This window comes from Emiliania huxleyi (genome assembly GCF_000372725.1).
Source record: "Emiliania huxleyi CCMP1516 unplaced genomic scaffold EMIHUscaffold_109, whole genome shotgun sequence".
Lineage (NCBI taxonomy): Eukaryota > Haptophyta > Isochrysidales > Noelaerhabdaceae > Emiliania > Emiliania huxleyi.
This window is the reverse complement of record NW_005201851.1, coordinates 444,875-454,752: the sequence shown is the minus strand read 5'-3', so window position 1 is coordinate 454,752 and position 9,878 is coordinate 444,875. Positions and strand designations below refer to the sequence as shown.

At 64.3% G+C, this 9,878-nt stretch overlaps 3 protein-coding genes across 3 annotated transcripts in view; 2 read left to right on the top strand and 1 right to left on the bottom strand.

Annotated features, from left to right (window-relative positions):
• Nucleotides 1-2,404: 2,404 nt before the first annotated feature.
• Nucleotides 2,405-4,273, bottom strand: EMIHUDRAFT_439830 (hypothetical protein). The gene has a single exon (XM_005792249.1). It carries the CDS (start codon nt 4,233-4,235, stop codon nt 2,634-2,636), a length of 1,602 nt encoding a protein of 533 aa, XP_005792306.1. The 5' UTR covers nt 4,236-4,273; the 3' UTR covers nt 2,405-2,633.
• Nucleotides 4,274-4,528: 255 nt separating this feature from the next.
• Nucleotides 4,529-7,102, top strand: EMIHUDRAFT_108852 (hypothetical protein; the record flags this gene model as incomplete). The annotated part of the gene is made up of 1 exon (XM_005792248.1): nt 4,529-7,102. One exon carries the CDS (start codon nt 4,529-4,531, stop codon nt 7,100-7,102), a length of 2,574 nt encoding a protein of 857 aa, XP_005792305.1.
• Nucleotides 7,103-9,291: 2,189 nt separating this feature from the next.
• EMIHUDRAFT_466659 (hypothetical protein) overlaps nt 9,292-9,878 on the top strand; it is a gene marked incomplete at its 5' end in the record, with an annotated part of 2,157 nt that continues 1,570 nt past the window's right edge. Inside the window, 2 exons of the mRNA XM_005792247.1 lie at nt 9,292-9,747; nt 9,827-9,878. Of these exons, the coding sequence (XP_005792304.1) occupies nt 9,292-9,747; nt 9,827-9,878 (508 nt within the window). The remainder of the gene's footprint in view (nt 9,748-9,826) is intronic.

Sequence of the window (9,878 nt, the reverse complement as noted above, 5' to 3'; positions counted from 1 at the left end):
GCACGAGGAGGTCCGTGGGGAGGTCGAGGAGGCGGGCGGGCGGCGGCGTGTCTGGCGAGGGAGCGGCGGTGGCGGCGGTGGCGAGGCGGCGCGAGCGGCGGCGCGGCGGGGTGGACATCGCGAGAAAAAGAATTTAAACAAGAACTCTCTCTCACAGCACACAGGCTCGACACAGGTGCGAACTGGCGCGTGCTAGTACTATCACCGGCACACCACCGGAGCCGAGAGAAAAAGAATTTAAACACGAACTCTCCCTCGAGAAAAAGAAATATGCCATTGTCTTAGCACGGCCGCGTCTGCATCGGCGCGCAAAGAATCGCAATGTGTGCTGAAGACCGCAAGTTGCACACGGTGGCTCGCCTCTTGAGAAGGTAAAGTCCAGGTACACTTTCGTCTTTTTCCACCACTTCTCAAGCAAGCGTCAAGGTGGTAGGGCAAGGGGCGACCACCCTCGCGACTCCACGTCTAGACGAGTCAGGATATTTCGTTTACATGTACCGGTTGACACAAACCAAAGCAGGCTCGTCGAAAGACCAGAGCTTCTCTCCACCTGCACCTCACCCGAACGCTCTCAAGTCCTCCGCGCACCGCGGCGGCTGCCCACCTCTCCGCGTCCACTCTGCACCGGAACGTCTCCCCCACTTCCGCGCGGAAGATCTCCTCGTAGTTACCGCACAGCTCGTTCAGCGCGCACACCTCCAGGTAGTACAGGTCGTTCTCGTGGTAGCCGTCGTGGTCGTTCAGGAGGCCAATATCGAGCGCACTCGGCTTGTGCGTGAAGATGATATCGCCGTTGCCCACTCCGGCGTGACCTGGCAACGACAGCGTCTCAGAGCGCGCGGGGTGGTGCACACACACACGCGCGCTTCACTTCGGACGATCACGGGCGACCTCACCTCCCGCCGCGCAAACCATCCACTCCACGTTGCGGCAAAAGTCGTACCCCGACGTGCGGAGGATGTTGAACCTAAGGGCCCCGCGAGTCGACCGGCATTCGAATGGATTCTTCGGCCGACATGTGGCCGAGGCATGGGAAGCAGGGAGGGTTTGCAGTGGAGCACACACCGCCCCGCGCACGCGCTGCCGGGCCAGTCGGTGCTCCAGCCGGTGCCATGGCAGTAGCCCGCCTATGCTCAACCGTGGAGGCGTGAGTCGACGCGGTCTACACGTTAGCGAGGCCCTGGCAGTAACCACGAAACTTGTGCTCCGGGTCGCGCAGCATCGCCGAGCACTTTTTTTTGGCTCGTCAGCTTCCCTAGGCACTCGCCGGAGCCCACGCACCGCGCGGGCGGGGGAGGCGGCGCCGGCGGCGAGGGAGGCGGCCACGGATGTTACAGATCAGAGCATGGCAAGACGCGCACCGCACTTCGGCCAGGGGCGCAGCCGAGCTCACTCTCGCAAAAGGCGGCGAGGAGTGCATCGTCGAGCCGGCCCTGGCCCGCAGCGTGGCCCATTTGTCCTCGCTCAGGGAGAAGGGCGGCGCAGCAGGGCCGGCTGCAGGGCCCGCCGTCGCCGTGGTGGCAAGCTGCGCCCAGAGGTTCCGAGGGCAGCAACGAGCGTCAGCTGGAGTACCGCGCACGCGGCTCACCAGGCTAGGCGTCGAGCGTGCGTTGGGGAGGACCTGGCCGCCTCCCTGCCCTCCTGGCCCAGCTGCACAAACTTGCATGCCTCGCGCTGCGCAGCAGTCCGGCGCCTGCGACGCGCAACGCTCTCGAGCTTAGGGCGGCGATCCGCATCCAATAGAGTGCTGCGGCGTGAGCGCCATGCATCACTGGGCTATGTCCATCTAGCAGAGCCGGTGCCTGGCGGGTGCCACCTTGCCGTTTGGCTGCATGAGCTTCAGCGCTCGAGTCATGCGACGGTCGTCTACAGGATGTGATGGTCGTTTATCACCCTCCTATCACCCACTTACCGCCCCCGGCCGTGGGGGCCTCTCCAGACGCCGCCATTTATGATTTCAAAGGGTCCTGCCGACGCTCATCACAGTGCCGGCGCCTCACATCTCAGCATCCAGGGGCCGGTTCCGCCGCACAGTCGAGCAGGAGGAGCTCGGGCACAGGTTTGTCGACAAAGAGCTTGATCAAAATTTCGCCGGAGAAGCGCCACCGCGCGCGTGGCAGCTGGGAGAGCGAGCCTCGGCGGGCTGGGCTGTGCCGGTCCTCATGTACGGCGGGCGGGCGGGCCGCTCTTTGCTGACGACCCGCCGAGGCACCCCTTGTTCGCCTCGACCGGGGCGGTCGGCGCCGCGGCGCGCGGGGGAGGCTGCGCGGGGCCGGCGCGCCGGGGCGGAGCTTCTCCGACAATGACTCGGTCTGTGGTTTTGTGGCGACTTTCAGTTTCACTCTTTGTGGGCCGGAGAGGAGCTGCCGCAGTGCCAGCGGAGTGGCGTGAGCATCGGCGCGATGCCGTACGTCACAAACTAGGTACGAGGGCGGTAACGGAGGGCGCCAAGCGTAGACTGAAGACTCCGACGACATCACATCACGCACACCGATCACGGGCACACTGGCGACAACACAGGCAGCTACACTGAACAAACCGCCGCACTGAACGTAGGAACATACACGTAAAGCAGAGTACTCCGGGCCACAGAAGATCAACATGCAAGAACGTATCCGGGGTGACTCTGTGGTCTAGACCTGCATCTCGCTCGCACTGTCGCGGTCGATGTCGATGGTCACAGCCGACGGCTTCTGCGACGCTCGCTGCCTGGCGTGGCCGCAGCCCCGGAGCAGCTGCTGCGCCGGCTCCCTCTCTTGCTCGGCCACCAGCGCTGTGAGGGCCGGTCCGCATGTCGGCCCGGCGGGGCGAGAGCTCGCGGCTCCCACCTCGTCGCTCATCTCACGGAGCAGCGGCCGCCTCGTCGCCGACTGCCTCGTCACCGACTGTTGCGACGGATTGCGCGACACGGCGCGCGAGCTGCCGCGGCGCCACTTGCTCACGAGAGCGCCGACGAACCACACCACGGTGACGCCCACCGGCGCCTCCGACGGGATGCGCACGAACGGGGGCGGCGCCTTGGAGCTGTCTCGCGCGCCCGGCTCATACGACTCGGACGGGCGCATGGTGCGAGAGTGGTGCGTCGCCGCACGGGCCGTTGCGGGGCGCGATCGCCGGCAGCAGCACCAGATGACGCCGAGCCAGAAGGCCGCCGGGAGGACGCAGTAGAAGCCCAGCACCGCGGTCGCCGCCCCCGGGCGCATCTCTGCCAGTCGCACCATCGCCTGAGGCCACGCCCACGGGAAGACGCAGAAGCCAAGCAGGCGCTCGACGGGCGTCGCGAGCGCGCACTTCTCCTGCAGGCTCTCCCTCGACTTTGCCAGCAGGCCGGTCGGGGGCGGTCCCGGGCCGACCCAGTGCCAGCCTGTCGAGAGGGGGTTGTGGTTCTCCGTCTCGTGGCCGTCGCAGATAAAGCCCATCATGTCTGGCCGGAGGGGAGAGTTGCCCATGTACATCCACTCGGAGCCGTGGTAGGGGCCGGTGTAGTTGAGGGACATCATCTGGACGGTGCCTCCACAGCGGACAGGCCTGCCGGCCGCGCCGCGGTCCGCCTCAATGTCCGACATCCGAATCGAGATGTCGTCGTACACGATCGTGCCTCCCGCCTCGTAGCGGAGGTCGCCGCTGCCGGCCGGAATCCCGAGCTGAGTGACGTGGTACTTGAGTGTACCGGTGAAGCGCACACCGGTCACTTCCATTCGAATCGCGTCTGGCAGGTAATGGTCCTTGACAGAGGCGGGGGCGACGCCCCAGACGTCGCTCAGGGCATCAGGCGTGGCGTCGAGCAAGCGCTCAAACCACGACCGCTCGCGCTCGATCCCGTCGCGCTCGCAGCCGTAGAGCTTGATGCCCTCGTAGCTGAAGCTTTCGAGCGTGTTGTTTGCTCGATAGACGTTCGTCGTGAGGGCGTAAGTGTTCACCTCCACGCCCTCGGGAGGCGGAGCGAGCGCCGAGAGAGGGTGCTCGGCCATGAAGGTCGCCACGATGACGTTGGCTATCGCCACAGTGAGCGGCGGCATCTCGTGGCAGCGAAAGAGCGGCGGCGGCGGCGGTGAGGGCGGCGATGGAGGCGGCGAAGGCGGCGAGGGAGGGATCGGAGGACTCGGCGGCGGGTGCGGTGGCAGCGGCGGCTGCGGCGGCTGCGGCGGCTGCGTGGGCGGAGACGGAGGCAGCGGAGGCAGCGGAGGCGGCGGCGGTGGAGGTGGCGGTGGTCGCAGCGGCTTGACGCGGGCCATGCCAGAGCGCGCTCTGTCGGCACTTCCTTTGAGCGCGGAAGGATCACTTTGGCTGGGACGTCCAAGGACGAATTTCTTTCGACGATTTTTCTTCATGCCCGATAAAGATTTCTTTGCTAAATGTCCGTAAGAAAAAAGAGAAACCCGACAAACTCATCGCAGATCGGCCGTCCGCAACCGCCTTGCTCGCCACTCGCGGCTTCTACATGCGCGGCGATCAACACAAACACATTTTGTATTGCTAAAATCTCTCTCGCGATCAACCAAGCCAACGCCACTCCCTTAGACGGAGGATGCTTCCCCTGATCTGCGTCTGGCCGGGGCACATTCCCCACGAGCAGGCGACGGCGCTGGCCGTGTCTCGCGACGGCTCCACCCTCTTCACAAGAGTCCGGCCGGCAATGAACATGCTCAAATCATCCGACGGAGGCGAGACGTGGACGCTGGCGAACCGGGGCCTCCCGGACAGGAAGTTCTTTGCCCCTTTCGGGGGGCAAAAGGCCCACTTCCAGCCGGCAGAGACGATTGTCATCTCTCCCGCCTTCAGCTCCGACCAAACCGTCTTTGCTGCATTTGGCGCGGGCGGCGCAAAGAGCGCCTGCGGACTGTGGCGCTCGCGGGACGGTGGCATCAACTGGAACAAGCTCTCGCGCGCGCCGCTTCCTCGGGGCGCCTTTGATGGCCGCGGCTCACCCGTCCTTGCCCTCGCGCATGACTTTGCAGCGAGTGGCGTCGCGCTGCTCATCGGGTCCGGCTCGCAACTGCTGCGGTCTGAGGACCACGGCGAGACTTTTCAGCCGGTGAGCGACGTCAACCGCAGCGTCGTCTTTGTCACCGCGACGAGCAGCGCACTCGTCGCTGGTGACACGGATGGGGAGATCCTCTGGTCGACGGACGGTGGCAACAAGTGGCGGACCGCAATAATGCTCGCCAATGTCACATCGTCGCTCGCCGAGGTGGCGACGTCCAGCCCTTCTGCGGGCGGGCCCATCGAGCTTTTTGCGGGATCGGCGGGGGGCGTGTGGCACATTCGCCTCCCTCGGACCCAAGAACCGGACCGCAAGCCCACAAGCGCGCTGCTCGGAGAGCTCACAGCCGCGGGTGGCGCCGCGGCCTCCGACGTGACCCATGTGTGTTCTACAAGGAGCGGCGCTCTCCTCGTCGTCACCGAGGGCTTTGCTGACCGCGGCGTCCACGGCAGCGTGTTCCGCAGCACCGACGGAGGCCGCACGTGGGCGAACGAGCTCGCCAACGGGCTCGCAATCTGCCGCTCCTGTCCAGATTGGAGGGGCAGCGGCGGGCCGAGTTTCTCTCACCTCTCCTGCGCTGACAGTGGCGACGCGTTCGTCGCGTCGTACGTTGGAATCTTTCGGCACCGAGCGCGAGACTCTGCGTGGCGCCATCTCGAGACGATAGGCCAGGAGTTGCTCTCGCTTTCGGTGGGGCGGAGCGACGTCGGGGGAGAGCGAGGCTTCCATCTATCCGCATGCCCCACTGCGGGAGACTGTGTCACCGCCTCCGTGAGCGAGCGAGCGCTGCGCTCCTACAGTTTGCAATATTCACCAGACGGTGCCCCGCCCATCGAACTGGCCAGGATGACCTCGCCGTGGCCGGCCGTCTGCCAGGGCGAAGGCGGCGGTCTCGCTGAGTGTGGAGAGTTTGACAGCCCTCTGGCGAGGATGCACAACGTCGTGGAACACGCGCCTAACTTCGAGCGCAACGGTGTCGCGCTTCGGTCGACGGTGCACGTGAATGGGCTGCTACGCACCATCGATGGCGGGGCTACCTGGAGCTACGTGAAGCTGCCGACGCTCTTCGCCAGCATGGCGCGAGCGATGGTGCACTCGATCGCGTTTTCGCCAACCTTTGAGACAGACGCGACGGTGTTCGTCGGCGGCTTCAACCTCGGCGTGGCGCGCTCCACCGACGGCGGCGCAACGTTTGAGACGTCGTGGCGACCTCCTCGCCTCCAGAGCACACAGGTGTCGCCGTCGCCACACTTTGCCAGCGACCAAACGGTACTCGCGCTCCTGACGCCGCTGGGCAAGGACGACCTCGCGTACATCGGCGCCTCCCTCAGCGCTGCCCTCTTCCCGGGCGGCTACGACCCTGGCGAGCAGGAGCTGCATCTTTCAAAGGATGGGGGACGGTCGTGGGAGCCATTCGAACTGGCTGGCCGAACCGGGTCAGGGAACTGGACCGCCGCCCTGTTGGGCGACGACCTCGTCATCGGCGTCCACCGCGGCACGCTTGTGTTCCGCAGCCTCGCTGATCGAGGCTGGTGCGCGCCTCTCAAGAGTCGTGTCGGGCTTGGCGCGTTACAGGTCGACGCCGCTGGGAGAGAGGTGCTGGTCGGTCTTGTGGGCGGCGGCGCAATCCGAGGACGCCCGTCTTCCCGGGACTGCACCCTGGGGGAGACTGCTATGGCGGTGGTCGGTGCGGCCGAGCCGATGGTCTTTGACCTTCCATCCTACCGGGCCAACGCCGTGCGCGGCTACGGCCGCATTGTCGCCTTCTCGCCCGATTTCGCCAATGACGGCGTGCTGTTTGGCGCCTCGTTCTACTCTGTCCTCGCCTCCCTCGACCGCGGCTCCACCTGGCGCACCGTCTTTCGGTTGGGACACACCACCTCACGCGGCTGCGACGTTGGGTGTCGTCGCTGCAGCGGCGGGTTCAACCTGTTGCCGAATGACTACATGCTGAGCAAGAGCCGGATGACCCCCTCTGGGCGCATCAGCGCGCTCGGCACTAATCCACAAGGGGCACGCCTTCCCTTGGTCCCAAGAAACACACCCCGCCGGTACTGCCTAGTATGCGACGAGGCCTACCCGCTACGCAATGCGAGCGACGGGACGTGTTCCCAGTAATGCTGGAGTACGTGTGGCAGGATCTAGATAGGAGGTTATGAGGACACATGGGATTGTGAGTGGTGCGTTCACAAAATGGTCAAAATCTCACATTACAAAAACTTCGTCTGGAACACCGTGATACGAAGGTCGTACCTCCAAAAGAGGGGCGCGTCAGATCATGCACTCGCCCGGGGGGATGGAGTGGCCAACTCGGTCGAAGGCGGTCTCGTTTGCGAGGCGGTGCTCCTTGCCGGGCCCCCACTCAATGTAAGTTGCCATCACCTTGCGGTGGTAACCTTCCCTGACCTCCTCGACCGCGTGCCACGACGAGTCGCACGGCGCAAAAGCAAGGATCGAGTTTGGGATGAAGGCAGTCTTGGCCTTGAGCTCGTACTGCGTGGTGCGCAACGGGCCATGCATGGGGCCGACTTTGTTGTTCCATTTGTCCCAGATGGGAAGCGGCCGCCCCCCGCTCTCGAAGTGCCGCTGCTGATCGTCGGGCTCCCACCTATGAGTGGAGTGGATAGAACAGCTCAATGGGGATCGATTCTCTCTCAGTGTCGCAGGCAATCACATCTGGGTTCCATTTGGGGTGGCGCGCGTTGGGAGCGGGGCCGGCCCTCACCGCTTCACTAGCAGGGTGCCCTGGTCCCTCATCAGCTCGAGCTCGTCCCACTGCGGCATGTACTGTAGCAACGTGACGATCCACGTGGACGCCGTGTCCAGGTGGGGCATGACAGAGTAGCCCGCCTCGTCCCAGTGCAGCGAGCCACGCTGCGCCACCGTGTGGTTCTCAACATATGTGCCCATCGCCTGCCAGATATCCTTTAGCAGTGGGCGCACCGAGAGCGTCTTCTCGAACTTGTTGAGCCAGGCATTGGTCACGGCGAGGGCGTTCTCGCCACCAATCTTCGCCTTGTAGTCCCGCCAAAAGTCGATCGTGTTCCTCGACGACAGCGCCGAGTACCCATTCCTCAATGGCTGAACATTCTCTTCCACCGCCCGGCGATAGTTGTAGTTGTGGAAGAAGTTCTCCAGGTCGATCGCGGTTCGGTTGGGCCGCGTCCCCACTCCGTCTTGGGACGTTTTGCGGATCCTCCACTCCGGATCCTCTGGCCAGTAATGGATCGCGCACGCGTACACCTGTGGGTGCAAGTACTCCTCAATCTGCACGTGCGGCCACGGTGAGGTGATGATCTGCGCCTTGGCAATCTTGTCGAGGGTCCACTGCACGTGGTCTTCCGAGATCGGGAGGCAAGGCAAGACAGCGGCGGCCGGACCAAGGGCAGCCGCGAGGACGAGCGCGGCGAGTATGCACGTCGTTGGCATCGTCTCAACGCCGGAGAGGGGGAGGGCGCCCGGAGCGAAACTTTTCAGCGCGAAGAGTTTGCCGCGTGCCTCCGGCCGCAGTTCGCCTCCACCGCCTCGGTGCTCGGTCCTGCCATGCTAAACTTTTGGGCGTCTCTGATCGAAAACCTCATTCAAACTGATGAGCTCATTCTCAACTCATCAAGTATCGCCTGAGAGAAAGGGCAAGCTACTGCATCTCCTATTCATATGGGGACTTGCCATACTGCGTTCTGTCAGGGCCGCGAGAGACCAGCGGAGGTAAAAGAGAGCCGAGGTTGTGAGCGTTTTGATCACGAGCCCGCTGGTGCGTCCATCTCTCCAGTCCCCTTTGGGCTGGTTCATTGTGCGTGAGAGTCGCGCCTCGAGATCGACGCTACGCAGCTTCGCTCCATATAAACTAGGCCAGCCTGTGGGGGACCAGTAGTCGTCCGCTGCTGCCGATCCGCCCCGCGCTCGCGAGACCTCTGCCGCGGAGGAGCCCTCGACGGTGGGTTGGACCACTTAGAGAGCGGCCTCACGCAGGAGCAGCCGGGGCTCGCGGCGCGCGCCTGACGCGGACATCGTACATTCGTTTAGATTATAGAGAGGAGTTGTGACGTCACCAAAACATTCATTCATGTAGCCGCCGTGGCAGCGCTAGGTCAGGTCAGGTAGAAAGGTGAAGAACACTAGAGGCCGTCATCGCATTCGCCTTCCTGGAACCCAGCGCTGACTTCTGACTGTCGTTGCTGTCTCTCTCCCTTCTCGACTGTCTGTGCTTGTGCGTCTTGGGTCCTTCTGTTTTTCTGTGAAGAACAGTATCTGAAGGCTACCATACCAACTCGCAGGGGAACCCTGCGCCGTGTGTGTGACCACACATGTCCGACTTCCGCGACATCCTGGGGCTTGGCAAGCACGAGCCGGGCGCCGCGCCCGCGCGTCGGCCAAAGCCGTCGGTGCAGAAGCCGGAGGGCATGAGCCGCGAGGTGTTTGCGCTTCTGCACAACGACGGCGACTCGATGCACGCTCCGGCGGTGCCTCTCGTCCCGACGACGGCGCCGCCCGACGGCTTCAAGGAGAAGGAGCACCGGCTGATCGGGTGGGAGTGGCGCCCGTTTGAGAATGCGGCGCGGACGGATGCGCTTCGGCTGCGGCACTGGAAGAAGAACAACGACAAGAACACGACGTACACGTTTGCGCGCTTCAACAAGACGGTGCGCATCCTCTCCTACTCCGACTCTGAGTACGCCACCGTCCTGCAGCACGCCACGTGGACGAAGGAGGAGACGGACGCGCTGTTTGAAAAGTGCCGCCAGTTTGACCTGCGCTGGCCGGTGACCCACGAACTGCCCGCCTCCCCGCCTCCCCTCCCCCCACACCTCCCCCAAACCTCCCCCGAACCTCCCCCTGCAGGTGATCCACGACAGACTGCCCGGCTCCAGGAGCATGGAGGAGCTCAAGGAGC